This window comes from Corapipo altera, unplaced genomic scaffold, assembly GCF_003945725.1.
Source record: "Corapipo altera isolate COAL_440 unplaced genomic scaffold, ASM394572v1 2b, whole genome shotgun sequence".
In the NCBI taxonomy this organism is placed as follows: domain Eukaryota; kingdom Metazoa; phylum Chordata; class Aves; order Passeriformes; family Pipridae; genus Corapipo; species Corapipo altera.
Window position 1 is genome coordinate 26,499,382 of NW_020884874.1, and position 24,962 is coordinate 26,524,343.

General features: G+C 40.9%; 1 protein-coding gene across 1 annotated transcript; it reads right to left on the reverse strand.

Annotated features, from left to right (window-relative positions):
* Positions 1 to 1,369: 1,369 nt before the first annotated feature.
* On the reverse strand, positions 1,370 to 23,544 carry OPRM1 (opioid receptor mu 1). The gene is made up of 4 exons (XM_027633265.1): positions 23,092 to 23,544; positions 8,389 to 8,741; positions 6,949 to 7,469; positions 1,370 to 1,511 (listed from the first exon to the last, which is right to left on the reverse strand). Exons 1-4 carry the CDS (start codon positions 23,439 to 23,441, stop codon positions 1,473 to 1,475), a joined length of 1,263 nt encoding a protein of 420 aa, XP_027489066.1. The 5' UTR covers positions 23,442 to 23,544; the 3' UTR covers positions 1,370 to 1,472.
* Positions 23,545 to 24,962: the final 1,418 nt, after the last annotated feature.

Genomic DNA, 24,962 nt, shown 5'->3' on the forward strand with positions numbered 1-24,962 from the left:
ATCTGGCCTTCAATCTTTATTATGCAGTCTATGGCAGAAACAATTTCACATTAAACGCTTATTGTTACATAGATTTTTAACAATTAAAATAAGAAATACATTTCCGCTGCAGAAAGAAAAAGACAAAAAACCTCCCTGTTCCATAGAGTTGTATTTTAGAATACACTTAAATTCATCAAAGTACATTTTCCCCTGGTTAACTACTGATGATTTATTTACAAACCAAGTAACAAACAATGTCTAGAAAATACCATTGCACCACAAATTATCTACACGGATATTTCTATTTCTCATACTAGAAAACAGCTAAGGAGGCATTTACTGCAGTACAATGTTCTCTCCTGAAATCTTAATGTGTTTTAGCAGCTAATACAAAATGCAGATGCAGACTGTATTACACTAGTTAGAAAAGCAAAGATATTACGGGTTTGGTTAAGAAAAAATAGATATCTAGCAAAACGTAACCTTTTTGTTTGTTTGTCTGGGGTTTTTTGGTTTTGTTTTTTAAAACAGGACTAATACATTAACTGCTCCAAGTGCTTCACATAGGGGCTGTTGATGACTTACAAATTGAAAATGTTGCTGACAGAGCAACTGAAATTTGAGAAACTATTTGAAAGAGAAGACATCATCAGCCTGTGCAAGCTTTGACAGGCTTATAGCTACATTTCTATTCACAAAGGAATTTATGTTAATGTATAGTGTTTTGGGGATAATTTTACAATCAATAACATGGAATACTTTCATTTACTCATCTCTTTTAGAAAAAATGATAGCTCATTGTTTTGATTTTACTCTTCTCTTACATGAGAAACAGAAGCAGAAGGTGAAGCTTGGAGTTTTGGGGGTTTTTTTAAGTGATCACTGAAAGAAATATTTTCCCTTTGAAATTGCAATCCTGTAAGAGAAGACCTGTTGAACTGCAAATGTGTTGTTCTAGATGACCTTGTTAGACTTCAGCACGCAAATAACCCACACAGGAAACACTTCTACAAATTTTAAGAATAAATAGAGTGTACCCAACAGTATTACAACTTCATATCCTATTATTTCCCATCATTAAAAACTCACTTTCATTTTTCAAAGTATAGTTGTCCAGCCTTTGAATTTTTGTTTCCAACCTGTTTTAACACCACTGTAAACTTATCAAGAGCATGTCAGATTGCTACAGGTACAATAGCTGTGTTTTAGACTCATGTACGTATTCCTGGTAAACATGACTGTTTTGAACACTGGAGCCTGGCAAGCCCCCGTATCTCTTGGTTCTGCTTGCTGTTATATTTCATGCTTCTATTCTGCGCAAAGTAGATGTGCTGCAGAAGCAATTTGTGACAGACTGGAAAAGCAGGTGCTTTCCTCTGTGGTATTTTTTTGAGGGAAAGTATATCCTACACGTTCCCATAGCATACTGCCCAGACACACTGTGGCACTGGTGTACAACTGCTTTGAGAGCCATGCAGCAGGAGACCCTGTCACGGCAGTGGAGTAGTTTCAGCTTCTTGAAGTTCCAACTGAAAGGAAAGAAATTGCAAATACAATGAAAGTTGCTTGGTATCTTCCCACCCACAAGTTTATGTGTGTGTCTACATGTGTGCAGGTTTCTTTTAAGAGGAATTTATTTCTCATTTGCATCTACTGTCCTGCTGTATAAAGCTGAACACAGACAGTAAGGCATAAAGACCATGCCTTTGCCATGAAGTAACAAAACACAGAAAAGTTTCATGTCTGGCCTTCAAAGACAAAACAACATTAGTAGGTCTTAAAATTGACTTCGAATTAGAATACTTTGTATCAAACCAGTTGTTCTCTTTCTAGAGTGGAACTCTTTAACAATTTCACGAGTATGGAAAGATATCATTCCCTCCCTGTATGCTTTCTGTAGCAGTTACAGAAGAACTGGTATTTTAGCTGATACATTCTATGTTTCAGGATATTGTCTGACTTTTGGATTTTCAGTTAAAGTCGTTAAATGCTGTGTGAGACAGACTTACATCAGAAAACAAACCCAACAACATCTCAGCCCTGGGTGTCCACAGTATCCATGTTAGGTTCAATTTGCATGCAGGCACAACAGCACTACAGATGTTTTCATCAAGAAAACCTGCTTACTGCACAGCATGTCCTGAAAGTCCAGAATCCCTTTTTACTGCCCAGCAAATGTTGTACTAGAACTTGTTGAAAACAGGGTAGGAGACACTGCAAATCAAGGGTTTATGGCACGGGCAGAAGAATCACAGATGAAACCCGAAGATTCACAAAGAGCCCATGACAGTACAAATCAGCTACAAAAGAAAATTTGATTTTAAGGGTCTATTGAACTTCAACAAGTGTTTCATTAATGTCACTATCTTACCAGAAATGGGCTTCTTAACAAATCAATACCTTTAAATTATTATTGAAACAAAGTATAATTTACAAAGGAGATACATCAATTTTCTAAAAACACACAGAAAGGTCATTCTCTATTAATACAGGTAGATGTGAATCTACCAAGGTTTGGAGATACAGAAACTGCCCAGCTTTTTCGTGTTTCCACAATAGGACTCACCAGCATTCCCCATATTTGTTTGCAATCTCATATAGCACTGCAAAAACTGAAAGGTAAGAAATCACTTTCTTCGTTTATTTAATCAAAGTGAAACTAGCTTTCAATTTTTCCTTGTTTCAGCTTAAAAATAGCGTTTCTTGAATCCAATATCCTTTTTATTTCTACATGTGGCTGCCAATCCAAGCAACAAGAGCAAAGTTTTCAGGGCTGAGCCTTTGTTTACTGAACACATCTGAGGCCTCATTTTCAGCATATGAGGAGGATTTGCAGCTTCCATTAGGGCATTTAGATACTTCAGTAGTTAAGGAGAAAGCATCAGAAGCTAAAATTGCAAAATATAGTTACATAGGATGACTAAACAGTCCTGAAGATGTGCCTATACATAATTTGCTTAGTTGCTTGGATACATTCAGGCGAAACAGCTATAACAACAGGTCACAAAGAAACTAATTCACGGAAACAAATTTCTTGGATTTCAATAATTATTAATAATTGAGTTTCCTAATTATTTATATTTTTTGGTATTAACACATAGCAAAAATTTAATATATTTGGAAAACATAGTTTTCAGGAAAAGTAATTATCAATTAATTTTAAATTTAAAAAAAAAAAACTTCTTTTAATCTCAGAGATAAAGTAATGCAAATAGTCTCTGAGCATCTGAAGTAAGAGCTATTTCAAAATGCTTGCCAAGGTCTTTTATACGAATCAGGTTAATGCCAATGACATAAAAAATTCTCAACCATTTGCAAAAGCTAGTCTTTGGTCCTTATTACCTTTCCCTATCAATACTGGGTCATACAAAAAAAAGTTCAAAGTAAGCAGTTTTGCGTTTTGAGCGTTTTTTTCAGGATTCCATCCTTCTCCATGCAAATACACTTATAAGACTGCATATGCCTCCCTGAACTAAACTGAGCTGAGCCTTTATGCTCACTTCAGAACAGATGTACCCTATGCATTTTACTGCAGGAGTTAGTTGAGTGTAACACAGCATACATCCCCCCCCAGATGTGAAACACCTATCTTACAACTCTTCCAGTTTTTTGCATGCCTGATTGGCCACTGTCTTTTATCCCTCAGAGCTGTGTTTGTCTATTGGGCATATACAATTTCTATAAATGCTCACACCATCAGTGTTATGGATCAGATGTTGCTCTGTGCATCTGCAAGATGCTGCTTTTCTGTAGGAGTTTTGAATTTATTTCGTGCTTCCACTCTGTAAATGCTGATAAAACAATAATCAAACTCATAATCTAGACCTTTTCGGTAACGCCAAAGAGCCATAGAGTAGGCCAAAGGCCAGTATCTTAACTCAGAATAATATGAATATTTATGATGTTTTCTGTTAGTGCTTTTGCACTGATAGAAAATACAGTTGTTCCTTCCACCAGTCAATGCTTATTTTTAAGTGCTTTAAGAGTGTTAAGCCTTATGTGATTGAGCCTTGCAGTTCTCATTAACTTTAGCAGGAGAAAAGAATTCTCACTTGGCAAAAAAGGAACTTGTAGAACATCTGTTTCTTAGAAAATTATGTGAAATGTGCGTAGTACTATACAGCCCTGCCATTAGAATTCACACCAAATGCTCTCCAAGGCCTTGTCTTTACAAGAAAGAGCTTGTCAGTATACTTCGATCAATACAGATATACGAGCTAGACTTTCTTGTACAGAAGGCACTTACCTGTGAAAAGAATGCCCTGTCAATAGAATTTACAAAATCTGACTGTCTAAGCAAACATTGTTTTGTCTGGGGATTTATTTTCTTTCTTTTTTCTTTTCTGAGAGCAAAAGTTGCATTCACTCTAGGGGTTTCTCTGTTTAAAATAATAATATAAAAATATTACATGCTACACTTTTAAGTACTACTCCAGAGAACCATTTTAGTGTAGATTAGTTCTACAATCTTATCTGTCATTCTGATAAAAGCAAGAACAAAACTATCTCTTACAGAAATGTTTGCTGGAGAAAAAAGATAAATTAAGTTTAATATTAATCTTTGAACATGGCTTGCTGTGAATATATTCTATAGACATTGTGGAGAGTGAGAAAGACTGTACCAAACAACTGCTGAACTGTAGTCCTGGGAGAAGGCCCAGGTCATCACTCAGCACATCTGGCAGAAGTAAACCAGTGGCAACAGCAGCTGCTCAAGCAGGGACTGCAGGGATGGTGGTGAGGGAAGCGAAACTGGCTACTCCAAATTCTTTCAAATACCTGACCATGCAAAGAGACCTATCTGCCCAACTATGAGGACCTGAGCTTCCATGTGTGGTCTTCTTCTCCTTGACTCTGGGTAAAACTGGTAACTTAGTTGCTAGGAAGAGCTCCCAAAGTAGGCAAGCAACTTCTTTAAGCTCTGTATACACCTTTGTTCCATGCAGATTGTCTCTTTGCCTCAGTTTCCATCCTTACTGCCTCACTTGGACCTCATTACTGACATTCCCCGTTCTTCCCAGCACTCTTCCTCTCACTTTCCTTTCCCTTGTCTTCCCTTTCCCTTCTCTTTACATATACTTTATTTCTTCTTAACTAACTTCATCACTATTCCCTGAATGGAAAAAAAAATCCTTAATCAACAAAGAATGCAACTATGAGACTAGTTTCCTTCTTATTGTCACTCTCAAGCTCACTTCATTGCTTGGTTCATCCCTGCCTCTGCAGACTGTCTCCCTTGTTGGTGTAGGTTCAAAGATCTTTGTGCAAAACATATTCTATTCTGTGTTTGCTCAGTGCTCAAGGAAATAGACTTTATTTCACCAGCCTCTGGCCAGTGCCACATTAATCTTTACTACGGGTAGAAGTGTACAGCTCTCCTAAAAGTAATATAAACATCCATAAGTAAATTTAGAAAATGGGTGCATACACACCACACTTTAGAAAGTTGGAATTGTACTACATAAAAGACGCAATCCTGTTGTCGGACACATGCACAAAATTGACTCCATCGAGGGTTACAAACAGATTATTAACAGATGAGTCTCTCTAATAATTTGCTACATCTAGTGAATACTACATGTATATACATACATACATATATGTATGTGCCTGTGCCAAGTTTGGCAGTTCTGCTCCACCACCAAAGTGTGTGTAAGACTGAGCAGGTGCTGATTTCACAGGCCATGGTTTGGCATGTATGAATCAGACAGTGGTGAACAAAAATACCAACTGCTGATGCTTAATAAAGCTAACTTTAGCCCTTCTCCCTTTAGACTGGTCCCTCCTCTTTTCTGGTGCAATTACTGTTTAGTCTGTTTGGAGATGGTAATGTTCAGATTTCTGCTTTCTGGCAGCAGCTGAGCGGCAGGTATGCAGCTGCTTTCACAAGAAGCCACTGAGTTCTGCACCTCAAGGAAACAACCAGCTTGTGGCTAAAGTGGCAGCAGTGAGAAACTGGTGTGCAAGCAACCTTAAGTATATTGCTGAAAGGTGATATGGCAAGGAATGAACCAGGCTTATGCCTTTAGTTCTTCTTTTTAAGGAATTACAGAGACAACTCAAACTTCTAGTGCTTGTGATGTGCTTGAATGACTTTCATGAATGTTAAGATTTGCTTTCATGTTTTGTTTGATGTTCACTTAAGGATGGGGATTGGAAATTCTCTGGAGTAATTACAGGACCACGGACACTGAACATTTACAAAAGAGCTTCTTTGCAAAAAGTAAGCAACCAAAGGCAGAATTAAAAAAAAATCTATTTCTCTTGGTACCTGATGTGTCATAAAATGTCTGCTTCTTAAAGGCTTTTTCTACATGGAAAAGGTATCTTATTATAGCTAAAATGGCAAAATGGCACAATAGTCCTTAACATGTATGTATATATTTATATTTATCTATCTATATCAAAACCCACCTTAGTCAACACATATCTGATATAAGAACTGCATGTAGACAAGCTTTTGTCTACTTCTTACATGTCTTTCAGGAAAAACAAGGCCAGGTAGGCCTTCTTCGTACATCAGTCAAAAGTGAACACACACAGTTTTTTATCTTTTTATTCACTGCTGCAATGGGAGAAGAAGAGAGATCTGTATTTTGTCACACTCCTGTCTCTATCAGAAGACCAGGAGTATGAACAGAGAAACCTGTGATTAACCTTCAATCAGTCACCTGTTGTAAACATCCTGCAAATGAAATGCTGTTTTGTGTGCTTTGTACATGCACGTGGGACCCAGTCAGGCAAGGTAACCTTGAAAACCCTTGACTTCTGAACATCAAGCAGGGTAGAGAACGACTAGCACCATGCAGGACTGGGGTCTCTGTGTATGCATACAGAAGTTTCAACCTCAAAGGTGTTCAGACCTTCAGACAGCTACAAATCAGTATAGACAGTAACTTCAGAATACGTGTCATCTCCAGGCAGGTGGCCTGGATCCAGAGATGACATCTCCACTGCTAGTCATACCTGATGGTTAGTCCTATCCACAGTGTTGGCAGTGGAAGCATGGTCACGGGTGTTTTGTCGGATTCGGGTGGAGTTTTGCTGCTCAATGGTTGAGGAAGTGGGGACGCAGAACTCTCTGAAACACCTTTTGAAATTCTCATCTAGAAATGCATAAAGGACTGGATTAAGGCAGCTATTTGTATACCCTAGAGCAATACAGAAGTGCCAGGAGACAGTCTGGAAAGTAGTTTCTGGGATGTTGACCAGGGCTTTAATGATGACATAAATGTGGATGGGAGTCCAGCAGACAATAAACACTGCCACCACTACAAGAACCATCCTTGTGATTCTCCGCAGGTTCCTATCCTTCTCTTTGGAGCCGGATAACATGCGAACGCTCTTCAGGCGTAAAATCATCAGCCCATAACACACAGTAATTATCAGGACTGGCATGATGAAGGCAAAGATGAACACACAGATTTTCAGGAGGTTCTCCCAGTACCATGCAGGGTGGGAGAATGCAAGCGTGCAGTCAATCGAGCCTGGGGAAAAAGGAAAATATCAGAGAAGAACAAGGGGGTCAGTTTTTCATTTGCTTTTTTTTAAACTTTTTAAAATTAAATATCATAGGCAAATATATGAAGATTTACTAAGTAAACATGCAAAAATGAAGCAATCTGTGAGCTGTCATTTACACAAACATTGATAGGTCAGAGTGCTGCAAAACATGTATGGAGTTAGAAAAACAAAACCAAATTAACGTGTCCTCTTTTTCATTCTATTGCTTGGAATTAAATGTATATTGGAAAAGAAAGAGAGCTGAATTGTCACAAATGCTCAAACCTTGCCTCGTTTTCACTTTAAAACCTAGTGAAAAGAAAGATGGCTTAGCTACCATATGTGCTAAGAGTTTGGGCATTTCAGGGCAACAGGGAAGAAAAAGACATGTCACCTGGCAACTATGCACCATGGTGGGTTTGGATTTATGTTGACGTGCTGTCACTGTCCCTTTATAGAAGGTCTTTGAGCACCAGTGATCCAGAATTGTGCTTTCTGCTCTGTATCACACCCTGCCAGACTACATGCAACATATCTATGACTGCCAGCCCCAGCAGGAATATCCTGGATAAAGTGCAGGCTTCTGTGCTGTAAGACAATGCATAACTGCCCCACAGCAGAAGGCAGGCAGGCCCAGATGCTTTTCCAAACACTACAGTAACCATGTGGGGCAGCAAGACTTGCATGGACCACAGAAGGAGCTGGAGCTGCCTGTTGTAAAACACAGATGACATGTAGTGCTTGTCCAGTCAACTACAGCCAGCTGCAAAATTGTTGAAGGGGCCCATTTGCACTGATACTTGCTTTATACAGATTGGAGGGCAGAAGCTAATCCAATGTCTCTACATTAAAACAAAACAATGCAGAAAGGAGTTTAAATGTTGGAATGAAAGCCAGACTTACCATGCCTGTATTTAGTAGTTGCCATGAACATAACTGGCAGGCCAATGGCAGAGGAGAGAATCCAGTTGCAGACATTGACAATTTTGGCATTTCTGGGGGTACGGAAATCAAGAGCCTTAACTGGGTGGCAAACAGCTACGTAGCGATCTACACTCATGGTGCAGAGTGTAAAGATACTGGTGAACATATTGTAGTAGTCTATGGATATAACAATCTTACAGAGGATGGTACCAAATGGCCATGTTCCCATCAAGTAATTCACACTCTGGAACGGCAGAGTACTTGTTGCTAGGGCATCTGCCAAGGCAAGATTGAAAATATAGATGTTGGTGGCAGTCTTCATTTTCGTGTACCTAGAAAAAAAAATCGGCAACGCATGAATGACCATAGCTGACACTGTTAAATAAAATTGAGTCCAGTGCATCATCTATAAGAAACTTCTGTAAAATAATGTGCTAGATACTGTCAAAGATCATATTTTCTGCTTTTAACCAAATGACCTTGCTATGATTTACCTATATAATGTTGATAGTTCAGTGAGACATTAGCTAAAGGATGTAAGGAAGAAAAGATTAATTTAACTCGTGCTGAGGGAAAGGATATACACAGAAGAAACAATATGATAGATGCTAAAGAACTGAGACACTGAAAAAATCCTGTACTTCTACATATCAGACACTGTATTACATGGATAGATTTTCTGTACCTGCTGATATCATGCCAAATATCATAACCATGGTCTGTAGAAATAGAGAATTCATTTGTAGGTTGTGGAGTAGTAATGATGTAATTCCTCAAGGAATAAGTACCTAAGAGATTAGCATAATTATCAAGTCCATGGTGTCTAAAAATTCAGGCTTTTAGACTTTCTCATTAGTTTATAATCACAGAATTCTAAAATAACTGCTCTACTAATCTCAATGTCCAATATAAGTTAGACAGATGTTCCTTCAATCAAACAAGAAAACAGATGTTATTCATCACATGCACTGAATGTATCAATAGAATCAGCATGCCAGGTGGATGCTGCAGCCGTGCTGTTTGAGGTAGGAATGTTTGCTCTGCTCTGCAGTGACTATTTTGGCAGGTGGGTCTTCAACCTTCATTCCACTCTCTTCTCCTGAGTCTGTGCTGTTATAACAACCCAAACCCTACTTCCTGAGTTTTGAATATGTCACTCAAATCACAGCTGAGAAGGGAGAGCATTTTATATTTTAATTTGTATTTGCATTGCTAAAGATAGAGTCCAGATTCCTCCTTAGTTTAATCAAATTTTTGAAGAACATTTGCAAGTCCATTGTGTCAGCTGAGGAGCACTTGAGATCCACTTTTTATGTGGATGCTATAGATTTGCAGTGGTACAATGAATGTTTCACTTTAAGTAATGTTCCTGGCCATGCTGCCCTCCTTGTTGCTGAGTTTGCTGGGCACTGTGGCTGCCTGACTTTTGGTACATCAAATAGCTTGATCTTTTGATAAAACTTCCTTCTGTTTCTGCAAAACTAACAAGCAGGGTGTTTGATCAAACATTCAACAATTTGTACAATGATTTGCAAGAAGAATAGCCCATTTGAAAAGATCTGTCAGGGAACCTGCTGGGGAAGACAAAGTGTAAAATACAGTCTTTCATGGTTTTTATTGCTTTTAGATCTCTTCAGAACATGAGTCAGTTGCAAAGAAATCCCAATGACGGGGCTGTGTAGGGAACACACACTTGGAACCTTTTCTTGGTAGGGTCTACAGAAATGCAGACTTCATGCTGAATGGACCTACATAGCTCTTTATGATGAACATTTGAAAGCATTGATACTGGATTTGTTCTCTCATTTTCTAGCACTGTGCACAAGGAGCCACTAGCAACTCTAACTTCAAATTAGGGTGGTTTTTAAAAACATATTTCAAGTAGATCCAAGCTCTTTCTTGACTGCTGTCTTGAGAAAGTATGATCTGAGTACGACAGTTTCTAGTTTTAAATAAAATCCATATTCTGAAAGTCCCCTAAACACTTTTCTTACTGCATTTATCTAACAAGATTGTAATACTAACAGAAGAGGAGGTAGTTGCTGCAAGCATTCATGACTCTCTCTCCTGGAAACTGGAAAAATTTACAGGAAAAATGTGCAGGATTGCAGTGTGGGAGAGATACACAGTAAGTTGAAGCTCTAAAAACTGTTTGGAGGAAGGGGAAAGTATTTCCTGGGAATTTTGCAGCGGAGAAGGAAAGCAGCAACACTTTTATGTTGCTTTTACTGTTACCCAGAATGTAAAGGTTGTACTAAGCCCTGTGGTTTATCAAAACAAGTGTCTTTTCCATAGGTCTGAGGATACAGTCAGGTGTATCCAGAGAGCTAACCTGGAGGTTTGATTGTGTTCTGAGCAGACACATCCAGCTTGCTCCCGTCTGATCTGCTAGGTAGGAACAGCAACAGAGAGGCAGTGGCTCTCAGCTCTGCACAAACAGGGAAAGGTGGTGAGGATTCTGTGCCCTCACCCAGGCTGCTGATCCCTGCTCAGATGCCCATCCTAGATGATTGTCTTATTTTTATGGCTGGATAAGAAAGCACACCTGGGAACACTGCTCAGTGCTGCTGCCATCACATATGATTCTGGCACAGTTCTGTCTGGAGAGTACATAATCAGATGATAATGATATCAGTAATTAAAGCCATTCTTATGATTTAAAGGGAATGCTTGATACAGCACAAAAAATTAAATACACCAACCAATACATGACTCTCAGGTTTGCATGTTAGAGGACAGATAGAAAAAAGGTCTGAATAAATGGAATAAAGTTTCTTTACTAGGAATGGGCCTTATCCCACTTAAATGCTACATATTTTCCCCTTTTGCTATCTTCTTTTCATTGACAGTTTAACTTTAAAGGTTCTTGGACTTACTTGTTTAATGACCACTACAGACTTAATGAAGGGTTTTGCTTGATGTACTCTGTAATCTTTGTACTTCTAATCATGCTGTTCTTACAATGAACAAAAGCATAGCTTTTGTGGTGATAGAAAGTATTTACCTCCACAATTGCCTAATCAACAAAAGCCTACTGAAATTTACAATACTCTTTTCAGTGAATTCTATGGGATTTGGGCATTTCTCTGTACTGAATATTTCAAGATTTTATAAAGGGCTTATTTCTGAAAGGTACATTTTGTAAAATATCTATTTTTCAAAATAAGTAGATTAGCAGTGTCCCCAGAATTTCTTTTGGCACGAACAAATAAATACTGAAGCAATTGATTAATGTAATTTTAACAGCATGAAAAATAACAATCCATCAAAATGGAGCTTTTCAAAGTCTTGATCTTAGCTACTATTATACCTTTTGCTGAGGTATCAGTCTACCTATTTAAACAAGCAGCACAAATATCTCCATCATCCAGACACAGATGTATATGTGATGAGATTTCTATACTTTAGAGGGACTTAATACCCAAACTATTGTGTTTATAAATACAATCTTTTAAAAGATACTGCTTTCACATTTTCATTTAAAGCCACTAGAGAATCTAAAAATTAGCAGTTGTGTAAAAAAAGAATCTTAAATGCAAACCCATGAAAATCTGGATACTGGTATTTAGATACATTAAAATTTCAGCATCTAAAACACCAAGTATATTAAATTTTGCATTACAATGAGCAAGGTTGTAAATGAAGAGGGATGTTCACTTTGGGTGACATTACTTCTATTTTACAACTCTGTAATGAAAAGAGTAATAGAACATGCTGATTCAATTTTTTTGGTGAATATTTAGCAAAATACTGCTCTTGATACATACTCAAATTAATTGAGCTCATTATACACTAGTGGGTACACTCACTAGTATGCCCTTTCTAACTCCTCAGTGCAGGTTTTGTATCATAAAATATTTATGTTTATGAAGTGTTGTTTTGTTGTTAATAGTAGATGATAGATCAGATTTACTAAAGTAAAGAATACATTTTATGTCTGTCTAACATTTTAGGGAAAACTCAGCCTTCCCTTTAATCTTCTGGGATTTGCTCAACTGGGATTTGCTCGGAATAAGAAAAAGCAACAGAGAAAAGAATGAGAATCCTGCTCAGATAGTCATCAAGTTCCTAGCATTCAAGGATTAATAGAAAGGTCTTGAAAAGGACTCTTCAACTGTCTGCCCATGGGCTGCTTGTAATTTCCAAACTGAATAAAAGGTTCACCAGATTAACCTTAGAAAGACCCCCGTTCCATTGCACAAAGTGTAACAGCACCTTGAACAGCAGTCACAAGCACCTTCCCTTCCCCCTCTCAGACATGGAACAAGAAGATGTGAGTACACTTGTGATTCTCTCTCTTTCTGCAAGAGACATGCTACAGCTCTGTTTCTGGCCTGTCCACTCCAATACTTTAGTCTCCACCTTATCACCTTTAAAAACTTTTGAAGAGTCACTTCTTTTAGGTTTCCATGACTCAAGAGTAGAGACCAACTAACATGAAGAGCATCTATTTTCTTGAAATTTAATGAAATTTTTAGTTTGCATAACACTTTATCTAAGCCTAACAGACACAGTTTGTATGCTATCAGAGTCATGTCCATACTGCTCCTTGGTCAAGTGGTTTACATCCATGTGGATTGTTGAGATATTCCCTCCTCCAGACCCTTTGGCCCTCCTGGACCAGATCAGTTTTACAGCATCCTGGTACCAGTGAGCTGGTGCAAAGAAGCTAGAGAGGTGGTCCATGTTTAGCTCAATGAATAGGGTAATTGATGTTAATGAGTAACATCAATTAAGAAGAAAGCAGAAATGGTCTTTTGCACTTAGGAAATGGGCTGGTCAATGACAGACTGGTAATAACTACTTTCAGCAACACAAAGGCATTCAAGGTTTTGCCTACAGAATGCTAATCTGGAGACAAAGACTACTTCAAGATCTGTACTTAATTTCAGCGCAAAATACATGAAAAAGTGGCTTATCATAGAGATTCATTGCAGAAAGCAGTCATTCTTGAAAATGGTTTGGCTGCTGAAAAAAAAAGCAGCCAGCAGTTAGGTCTTGCATACAACTTGATGTAACCCTTATTGATGCTGGAGGAGATTAGATTAGTGTTTCAAATTTAGTTTCAAATTCTTGCATAAATGTCTTGTTACACAAATGAAGAATCATTACGTGCATACATTAGATTAGTTGAGGTCACCTTGAGTGGGAAGATTAAAACAAGTGAAGTACAGCTAGTTGAATCAATTTAAATGAACTTTTTTTTCCACGGCTGTTCTGGTGCACCTTGTACATGCAACTCAAAATCTGTATGAAAGGGGATTTTTTTTTGGTGTATTTTCCTAAAATAACAGGTACTTTCAATTTTTATTGAGAACTCAAAGCTTTGACAAAGGTCATGTCACACTCAGGATGGTCTGGAAAAACTCTCAAAAATTTTATTCCGTCTGCCAATCCAATTAGTATATTTGACACTGAAATGAAGTCTCTTGGGCCATATTCTGGAAAGTACCTTTGAGCTAAAGGGTCTCATACAATGGACTTGGGTGATGGCCATCCTATCTTACTGTCCTTTTTCTTTCTTCTCATGGTAATGGGTCTCTACAGAGTTAAGGACATGTATTGTATCTCAGCCATAGTTGTGATGTGTGCTGTGGTAGACTGTAACCTCTTAAAGTTTTGAAGCCATATATATTCTGGAGAGGTCTAGCCTTCCTGTCTGGGAGCACATGATTTAATCAGCTTGAAAAATTAGTCTTTGATTTTTCTATTCACGGGTATTTTAGAATGCTTATGCCTTAAGTCATTAAATTCCAGCTCTGGGTACAAGCATCACAAATTTGGGTACAACCCTTATAGGTTATTAGGCAGTAAAGCCAACCAGATTGGAGGTGCCATCCTGTGGTTAAAAACTTACTCATCCTTTTATTTATGTTCTTCTGAAGAGATCATATACAAGGCTGTAATTTTAAAATAATAAGCCCTGAGTGAAATCAAGCCAACAACAAATTGAAAAAAACCCCCACTCTTGAACAGCTACAATATAAGAGCAGAAAGCATTCACACTTGGTTGCAATGAAATTGTGCAATTTGCATCACATTCACTTACTTCCTCCACCAACCCTGAGTTTGAGGGTAAAGGCTGAAATGGGCGAGTGAGGATGCTTTCACTGTTTTTAAGAAAGACAGATGCAGTGGTTGTTCCCTTCTGTTAAAGTCTTGGATCCTGACTCCCAACACATCGCTACCTGGTCACTGCTGTGACCTGTGATGGTGGTTTAGAGAGAAGAAAAATATAGGAATATGAGGTATTGCTTCAAGTCTCAAGGCATGACATAATACAGAAGTGTAGTAGATCTAAAAGCAAAGGGCTTAGTTATTTGACATACTCAGTAATACTTCACATACATTATGCTGGAGGAGCCTTCCCCTCCCCTCTTCACTTACTGGTAAGGGGATGCCCATTTCTCAAAGGAGTTCGAATGTATTTGGTGAATGTGGATCTGAACACAGAGCAGCTAACTGCTGGACTGTAGTTGCTACTTCTTTTCTCCCTAATAATTTGTTTTCCCATTGCCAAGTTCCTTTTTCACTTTACTCTCCTCCATAGCACAAATGAAATTCAGTCAGAATATCACCAATGTCACTTCGTGCTATCTTGCTAGCACCTTTGACTTCCCAGCTTGTCCTTTCCTTACGCTGGGACAGGGCCAAGGCATGTGCAGATCCAGCCTATTTGGTTACAGGACATAGAAGTAAGCAGGGCACATTGCTTCTTGGGGAGCAGCACCAGCTCAAGGCTGTTTCTCCTGTACTCAACCCATCAGTAACTTCTCTCAGACCTCAGCTTTGGGAGAAGGTGAGCTAAATGAAAGCCTTTTAGGCAGTGTCAACTTTAAACTCCAGTGTCAGTCTTTCTGGGAGTAACGTGTCCAAGAGAGTTGTGAGGACATCTGACTCATCCTGTTTTCCTGTGTTGGGCTTTGGACTAAAAATTACTTGCTACTGTCTTTATGTTTTGCCTTTTTTTTTCCCTTTTTCTACTGAAAGGCAGTATATAGAGGTCGTCTTTCTGCTATTTAGTTTGAACCAGTGAGTTTAGTCCCTACCTGGAGGAAAAAAAACAAGATTCTTTCTCTTGGGAAAAATAGCTATTTTCAGGAGGAAGGCTGCTCTTTTGCTTTGATGTCTGACTGAGAGAATTAACAAGCAAGGAGATTACTTCATACAGAACACACAAACTCCACAGTAGTCATAACAGGCAATTATTTTATTATTTCTCTCTTATTATTTTTGCGCCTTTTTACTTTACATGTATGCACAAAATACATGTAATGTATTTTCCTGGCAGAAACCCATACAAAATAAAGCTGATGTGATGCATTCTTTGTTTTTCCCAAAAACGGGAGAAGAACCAGTCAAGAACAGGTTTTTATAGATATATCCCTTACCACACAAATATTTAAGATGTTGCAGTGTCTTGTAACTCCTATTACCCTAGGAGAGGTAATAGGAGTTTTTCCAGACATCATAAAAAGCTCCTTAATGATAAAAACTAAATGACAGTAATATGGAAGCTCCAGTGCCCAAACAGTCATCTGCTGGTACACTTATTTCCCTTCCAGTCCAGGTAAATGGGGAGAAAACTACTTGGCAGTTATTTCAGAACTTAATCTGTCCTGTTTATTAAACCACTTTTATCCGAGTCTTTGTTTGCCTGGTGCTGAGGTATACATGGGTCTCTAATAAAGGTTGCTGCTTTCATGGTTATTGTGTAACACATCTCCCTGAAATAAATCAATGGTGCTAAAAAGGCTAACTTCAATATATTGCCATTATCCAGCAGCAGGTGCTTATTGTTGAAGTTTTTGCTTTGCTAGGAAGACACATAAAGGAAAACTGTTAGTACCTTCAATTTAACTTTCTTCCCTCTGCCTTCGGGGAAGTGTGATTGAGAGTAAAACCACTGACTACATTGATAACTGTGGTGACATTTTTCTAGAGGGGACAAGTTAACACCTATTTTGTCTGGTTTCCAGGTGCTGGTACCCTCCTCCTGATTTGTAGACTGATCACCTGAGAAAAGGACTGTACTTGAAACATCTCCTGCTCAGGCCAACACAGACTGTACAGATCCAAGTAATGCTAAGTATACAAGGTATGGTCTCCTGTGTTCAAGAAGTGAGGCTGTTGAGTGTGATCTGGAAAGGAGCGACAGAAGTGAGATAAAGGGACTAGGGAGAGATAAATGCAGAGGAAGGTTTGCCTGTGAAGGGAGAAAAGGGGAAAGCAGGAGATGGTAGAGGCTGGCATGACAGAAAGAAGGAGCACAGTTATATGTTATGTGAGAAAACCAAATCAAAAGTACTGGGATCTCCACATGACAAGGATGAGATTGTGTCTGAAACTAGGGTTCTGATGGAGGTACTGAGACCATCACCTTATGAGAAAGATTTGGGTAACTGGTTCATTAGATGATTTTTCTATACAGGCAGTACATCCTAGGGCTGAAAATTCGCACTGTACTGACTGCTGTTCCCTGTTCCCCCTTAAGAAAGAAACTTCAGTCAGTTGGAACTGTTCCACACAACACAATGAGGAGGAGATGCTCCATTTTACACAGACATATTTGTTTTGAAGTTTTACTCCTGATCTGAGATACAAGATCTTATAGCTGATAATTGAACACTTCTCAGTAAGAAGGTGGAAAAAAATCTATTTCACGTCTTTCACAGTTATTTGACTAGCTGTGGTCTGTCATCCCTACCTTTTTTCATCATGTAAACTCAAAGGGAAATATATATAAAATTTAGAAGTGTTTAACTTTAAACAGATGAATGACAGTGCATCTTATCACAACTGGGCTAAGCTGTGGAACTCCTTGCTAGTTAACACCATTAAAAGCCCGAAAGGGAGCAGGTGGCTTTGAAAGATAATTATCATATTCCCCTTTTCAATACCATAAACCCAAACTTCACAGTATAAACCAAAAAAGGCACAGATGGCTATAAAAAGAATTTCATTTGAGATCGGCCTAACCATAGCAATTCAGAAAATAGTTGCTTTTGGATTTTTTAAAAATATAGTTATAATAAGTGGATTTGTATTTTGAAGAGAATCATCAGGTACTGAAAACTTGTTTTTACTCGGAATCATCATGAAAATAAACCATTTTTTGAAAATATCTGCTAATGAAGATCTCTACAACATCCATCTTAGAACTCCTAATAATAACTAATAGTAATAATAATAACCAACTTAAAATCTTCAAAAATGCTTAAAATATTTTTTTCAAAGCAGCTTGGTTTAGAAGTGGTAAATTTTGTGACTTATTATTTCCAATCTTAGTTTTGATTCTGATTTCTTTTGGGACTGCTCCATGTTAGAAATGTCCACAAAAAGCTACTGAATAAATGCTGATGCAAACTACAGCTCAGAAAGTCTCTCTGCAGTCTAACAGACTGTTAGGAGGACAGTCACACAGTGTAGTCCCTTTTTCTTCCACTCTTTGGCTAAACACCAGCTGCTGGCTATGGTTGGAAAACAGGCTAGTAAGCTTAACTACAATTTTGAGACATTTGGGCTTGGATCATATTAGGTTTGAGATTTTTGAAAATATGTCACCTTTTGATCTAGAAAAGTTATAAAAACTTATCGAATGTGTTCAGAAAAAGCTATTCTTGATGATTTGGAAATATACTGTAAATTAAAACAAAATAAAGCAGCATTTTGGGATTATGTTAGCTAAATAGCTTGTTAGCCATTAGCTTGCTAATAATTAAATAATATAAACAGTCTGTTTACAATATTTTCTACTTTTACTGAAGTCATGAAAAGTTGGTAACATTTGACTTATTTTTATAAAGAAATTTTAAAAAAATCAGGAAATATTTAACACTATTAACATAATTATACTCTAGAAAAAGTACAGTGGGATCAAACAGTTTTTTCAAGAGAAATTGAGTCAATAAGAGTTGTTTTCTGCCCAGAAGTGCCTGGTGGTAGCCACTAGGAGAGCCAGTTCACCTGGGCCCGGCATGCTCTCCTGCTGCAACAGCTCATTGGGACCGGGTCTGGAGATGAGTGTGGGGCTGCAGAGCTCTCACTCACCCTCAGGCGCCTCTGCTCCCTCACTGAGATGGGGGTTATCCCCAGGTTTCAGCCCAATGTATTTTTGGTCAAATTTTGACCATGTCTGTAACAATATAATTTAAAAAAAAAAAAAAAAGAGAATACAGAGGTACACATTCCGTTTTATCTGTCTGTTTCCCTTGATCTTGGTGGAGGGAGGGGAGCTGCTTGCTAGTCAAACATTTACCCACTAGCAAAGGTTGGTAAACTCTGTCACAAACAGTGTGCAAACAGGGACACCTGCCTTTCTGTAAGGAAGGATGCTGAGGGTCACCCCCTTTCTATGCTGCTGACTGGATTCAGCTCCTGTGCTGTTTCTACCCAACCTGACTCCCTTAGTTCTGTCCCCACTGGTGCTGCATCAATTCATAATTGACATTACTGGATAAGGCTGCTGTGGCTTTAGAGAACAGCTCTTAGCACTGGGATGGAACCTTTTCTTTGCAGTCAGTGGAACAGGCAGGACGCACACTTGCAAAAGCAATGCCACCGAAATGCAGAGAAGTTCATGCATCTGTGGACAGGAAAGAAAAGAAGGAATTTCACGCATTTCTTGATTTCTAAGTTCCCTGAGCTGTGCTGCTATAAAAGATGCCATAGGTCTTCTTACATAGTGCATAACACTATGTCATCTTGCAAAGAAGAACCCCCATTTTTTAGAAAAACTTGCTTTGCTTCAGCCACTTTCAAGCTAGTGATGATTTTCAGGATTTTTCTCTAAACAGACTCTCCACTTCTGTGAACATGTAAGAATATTTATTCCTCTGGTCATATCAATTCTTTCTACAATTGAAATTTCAACCCAAATTCTGTTCTACTTAGTATAACAGTTTTTCTGCAGTGTTAGTGAACTGAAGTAATCAGATCTTTCAGTGCTGCATAGTCTTTCCAGATTAGATGATGCTTCAGTCCCAGCTCTTTTTTAAAAAGCACTATTAAGACGCTGTTTTGAGAAAAGTAGAAAGATTTCTCTTAATTTCAGAGAGGACTTCTTTCCTCTGTGTGGGTTTTTTTTTTGTGTGTGTGTGTTTTTTGTGGTTTTTTGGCTTTTTTTTAAAGTAGTATAATCATTTACTCTAATGAAACAAGATATTTCCTTCCCTTGCAAAGGATCACAGAGAACCTGAGACCCCTTTGTTTATGGTATGTGACAAAATTAATAGCAAATCAAACAAGGAATGACTCTGAACTGGAGTGACTTCAGTGGCTGTTGGTGGAATTACAGTTCTCTCAGGGCATTTGGCATCATGGAGGACTAGGGACTCTGTGAGCTATTCCTCTCTTCCAGACCTGTGATGCTCAAGATTTTCACCTAGGATCTATTACAGCTTTCTAGTATATTGCCTTAATCGCAGGGTATATTCTTCTTTCCACTCTAATTGTGTGACTAGTATCCCACTGACTTGATGAGAAAGCTGGAAAAGCCTATAGATTACTGTGCAAATTAACGCAATGCCATATGGTTCTAATTGTACACTGTCTTGTTGTACTCTGCAGCAGCTAGAAGTAGCATTTGCTACTGATATAGCCATAACAACACTGTGTTCATATTAGTAATATACACTTACACAAAGAACATAAGGAAAATAGATAATAAAAATTATCAACAGATTTTTTAGATTACAGGAAATTCATGGCTGTCAGTAAAACATTAAACTATTACTGCTGTCACTCAGAGACATTTTTTGGTACTTGACAAAAGACACAGCTCAGTGTCAGTAACATGAGGTTCAGTCTCACATACTACATATAAAACGTGTAAATATTAATTCAAGGATGAAAGCATTCAGCTGAACAAGAACCATCTGGGAGAATGAGGAGGGTGGATGAGAATGCATTAATTATAGAGTAACATGTATATATTGGAAATCCATGGACCTGCTTGGCATGAAGAGCCTTTTCGTATCGATAATACAATACATTTCTAACTCCTTCTTGGACAAGTCTGCTTTCTGACCTCTGTTTGCCCCAGCAGGGATAACAGAGTGGCACTGTGGAGTGATCGTCATAGTTCCTCATCAGGCCAGTACCTGCACAGCTCTGGCTCCAAACCCTTGGATCTGCTTCATGCAGAAAAGTTTGAAGAATAATAATGTTTATAAGAATAATATAATTATTTAAAAAAATATTTCTGAAGAAACCAAGCATGAGATATTAGAATGCAGCACAGTGAATATGAAGTCACTGTTGCTTTCACTAGGGCTGGGCTCTGAAATGTAAGCAGGACAGACTTTCAAATATCTAAGCACCTACCTCCCAGCTCCTAGTATTTTCAAGAAAACTAGGTACCAATATCACTTAAATATCTTAATTTTTAGTAGTCTCAATTCTTCTCAAAATTAATATGAAGTTCAATGTTTTGTTCTTCCTTAGCAGGTACTGTGGGAAGGTAGATAAAAAGAGGAATTATATGATGCCAAATTCAACCCAGTGAAACGCTGGCCTCCTCTGCGTAGCTGAGTGCAAGGGTGCAAGAATGTGAGCACATATAGTCACCATTTCGCATATAAATATTGTATGATTTGAAACACTGTCATTTTGGTATAGCTTGCAACAGAAAATAAATCACTAAGTTCCCTATTGCTGTCCAGATATACTATACCTACAGAGAGGTACAGAAAGGAAATGTATTTTTATGTTGCTTAAACCACAGATCCTATTCAATCATTACCGCGTAAACTCTTTTTTCATCCCAAATTGCTAAACAGCTGTGTGATAGTAATTGGGAAGGAATTCTGTTATACCAAAAGCTGTTCATGCACAGGAGATCTCGGTTCAGTCCTGCCTTTGCTACTGAATTCCTGGATGGTTTTGGACAAGCCATTTAATTTGTGTTTTCCTCTGTAAAATGAAAATATATTTTTGCTGTCTTCTATTGTTTCTGGTTTTTGTTTTTAAGCTGTCATCTCAGGGAAAGATGCTCTCTTTAGATAGAAATCTAAATACAAGTGCCTCATTCGATTTGGCTTTGTGGTGCAAGTGTAATTCAATTAATTACTGTAAGAAATATGAACCTATTATGTATTATGCCCAGTATAATAAATACATAATTCCAGGGACAACCTGTGGCATATTTCTCTGCTGACAGCTTTCCTGGCTCTGTTACACTGTGTATCTGCTTTTTCTCCCGGAGGAATGCATTCAACACTGCTCCAATGATTGCAGTCATGCCCCTGTTCAGAAGCCTTTCTGCAGCTCTATTTTCACATGGATAGCTGGAGTCTCAGACTGACCAAAATCACAGGACAGAAGAGAATCTCCCCAGCTCTGTGCATGCAGCCTCTGTAGTTAAAACCCCAATGTTTCTGAACTGCTCTAGTCTGAACCACTGATAGATATTACTCGTGTTCCCACTAGGTCTATGAGATGCACAGGCTTTGCAGTGACATCTCCAATATGTGCCGAAGGAAGCATCCTCCGCCCCGCGGCAGCACTCAGCCTTGGCCGCCACCTTTACCCCCGGCTTTCTACAGCTGGCGCTGTCAGCGCTGCACCCACGCACCACAAAGCCACCCGGTGCCGCTGGTCTGCAAGCGATGCCGAGACACAGCCTCTGTTCCTGCGGCCACGGCACTTATGCCCGACGGCTGCGGCACCGACTCCTCGGGGAAGGTACCGTTCAAACGGAGAAAGGACGCTCTATACCTGGGGAAAGTGGAAGTGCTGGAGCTGCCCCCACAGGGAGCGCGCCCCTGGGCCACTCCCATTCCCCCGCTCAGCTTTTCAGGGCTCAGCGGATGCTTGGTTTGGAAACGACGAGCAGCAAGAAGGCAGAGCAGTTCAGTCAGCTCCGCCCTGTCGCTCCCGGGAGGTGGCAGTGTTCCCCCACAGAAGCCACTCGGCCCGCTCCGCTCCCAGACCGGCAAAGGAAGCCCTTTAAACTCCCTCTCACCCGTTTTCCACCGATTTACGGAAAATGGATTTATCGCGCGTGATCTGATCGGTAGAAGGCCAGGTGGGCTTGCGGGAGAGAAAGTTGCGAAGTGCCGCAGCACCGCCGGAACTACGCGATCATGGCATACGTACTTATTATACACGTGTATACCCATGTATGTATATATACAGGTATATCAATATACATGAGGCAAAGGATCTCTAAAGACGGGCATAGAGATGCACGGGCATCTCTAAACACGGGCACAGAGATGCATTTAGCCGCGGTGCCATTTACATTTTGCTCGTGCATTTGGGAGAGGTGGGTGGAAAGCCGCGAGGATGCGTGTCGGCCGTCCGTGTGCCACATTGTACCCGTATACGCTCACAGGCGCCCTTTTAAATCCTCCCTCCTCAGGGGACAGGTGAGGGATTCAGGCCTCGTGGACCAGGGCAGCTCGCAGAGGTGCTGCAGCACGGAGGGTCCGTAGGACATCCCCAGACCCGCAGCGGTTTCTGACGGACCGGCAGTCCCTCACGGCCCCACAAGTTTCTCTTCCCTGATCACCCGGTCTGGCTCTTTACCAAAAGCCTCCTTCCCTTCCCCGCAGGGGGAAGGTGAGCCTTCGCACCCCCCAGCGCGGCCCCTTACGCGCTGCCTGCCGGAGGGGGACCGCAGCATCCCCCGCGGCGGGGCTCCGGCCCGTGGGCTGCGGGGCGGGGCAGGGCGGCACTCACCTGACGATGACATACATGACCAAGAAGTTGCCGAAGAGCCCCACGACGCAGACCACGGAGTAGAGGGCCATGATGGCGATGGCCGTGAACACGGAGGGGCCGCCGCCCGCGGGCGCGCAGGGCCCGCCGCCGCCCGCGCTGCCATTGCCGCCACCGCAGGGCTCGGAGCGGTTCCAGCCCAACGCCGCCGCCGCCGCCGCCGCCGAGGTGTTTCCCCAGGCGCCCGGCGGCGCGGCTGTGCAGGGCGGCCCGGGAGGGCGGCAGGCAGAGGCATTGGCGGCGAACGGGACCTCCAGGGCGCCGGCGAGGAGCGGCGCGGACCCGTTGCCCAGCAGGTACGCGGCAGCCATGGCGCGGCCACCTGCTCCCCGCGCCCGAGGGACGCGGTGCCGGCGCGGAGCTGCTGGCGCGGTGTCGGGGAGGTGGCGGCACTCGCCAGCCCCGACGGAGCGCCCGCCGCTGGGTGCGGGCACATGTGTGCGGCGGGCGGGTCGGGGCGGGTCGGGAGGAGGGGCCTGTGGAGGCAGGAGCGGTGGGGCCGCCTGCCCGCCGCCCGTCGCCGCTCCTCCCAGGCCGGCGGGGCACGGTAGCGGCCGCTACCCCGCCCCGCCGGAGCGGAGCCCCCCCCCCGGGGCGCACCTGGTGCGGAGCAGGCGTAGGGCAGCGGGCGGCGCGCCAGCAGGCTTCCCCTTCCCTGCGGGTGGCACTTGAAGGCAAAGCGCTTAAAATGCTCCCTACAAGAGCGCCGCGGGCATCGGAGGCAAACACCGGAGAGAAAGTCCCGGGGAAGATTGGCTTGGCGGGATAAAGGCTGGTGCGAGGAGGAGATCAGTGCGCTACTGATCAACGTAGTGATCCAGGGATCTTGACAAAACGATGTCCTCAGTGATTATAGAGATAACTGAGCCGTGTAATAAAATGTGATGAACTTTACGGCAACACGAGGGGTGATTGTGAATAGAATTGTCTTTTGGAAGTGACTCGGATCTCACAGATCCTCAGGGTATTCAGAGAACTATCTGTGCCAGAGCTGCAAGGATGGTCTCCCATAGATGTTACTGTGATTCTAATAGGGTGCGATAACACAGATAAGGAAAACATCAGAATCGTTCATTTCAACTGCACATGCATTGTACTGGGTGCTTGACTCGCACACTGCTTGTTTGCACCAGCACCTTTCTGTGATCAGTTTGTGACAGGTGAGTACAGAGGTGCAACTCCAGGTTTGCCTGCTGATCATTAGTTACTAGAACTTAGCTCCTTAACTGTTATTTTCACTAATGAAATCAGAAGAGAACCTTGGTAACACAGGAAAAATACCTTCTAGTGAACAGGAAGGAGTTAAGAGTGGCAATGATTGCTCCTGCTGCCTCATCATGGACGCACACATACTGTATCTGCTCAGCCTCTGCAGAGCAACGCCCCCCCCCCCCCCCCCCACCCCGCCCCGCTACTTCAAGAGTGGTAATGACAGAAGTGGAGAAGAAACAAGTTGCAACCTAACAGAAGGATGCAAAATCCCAGATGCAAAATCCAGTCTAAAGACTTCTTGTCCTCCTGTGCCACAAGCAATGGGAACCAGTGCTGATGAGGGCAGGTAACAGTAGCAGAGCTGACCACACACTCCTTCATTTGTGGGGAGGAAGAAGAGGGAATGGGAAAGGGGTGCCGCTGGACTTCGAGAGGGACACAGATCTGGGGAATTTGTATTCCTTTTTTCATTCCATAGTGGAATGAAAGGAGAAGATTGACTAAGCTGTTAATGGGCACATTTAGTAGATAACATGTATTGCTTTATGGCCAGAGAGCGCATTTTCAGCATCCTTTATTGGTAGGAGAGAGCCATTTAGCATCACATTCAGAAGAGCTTT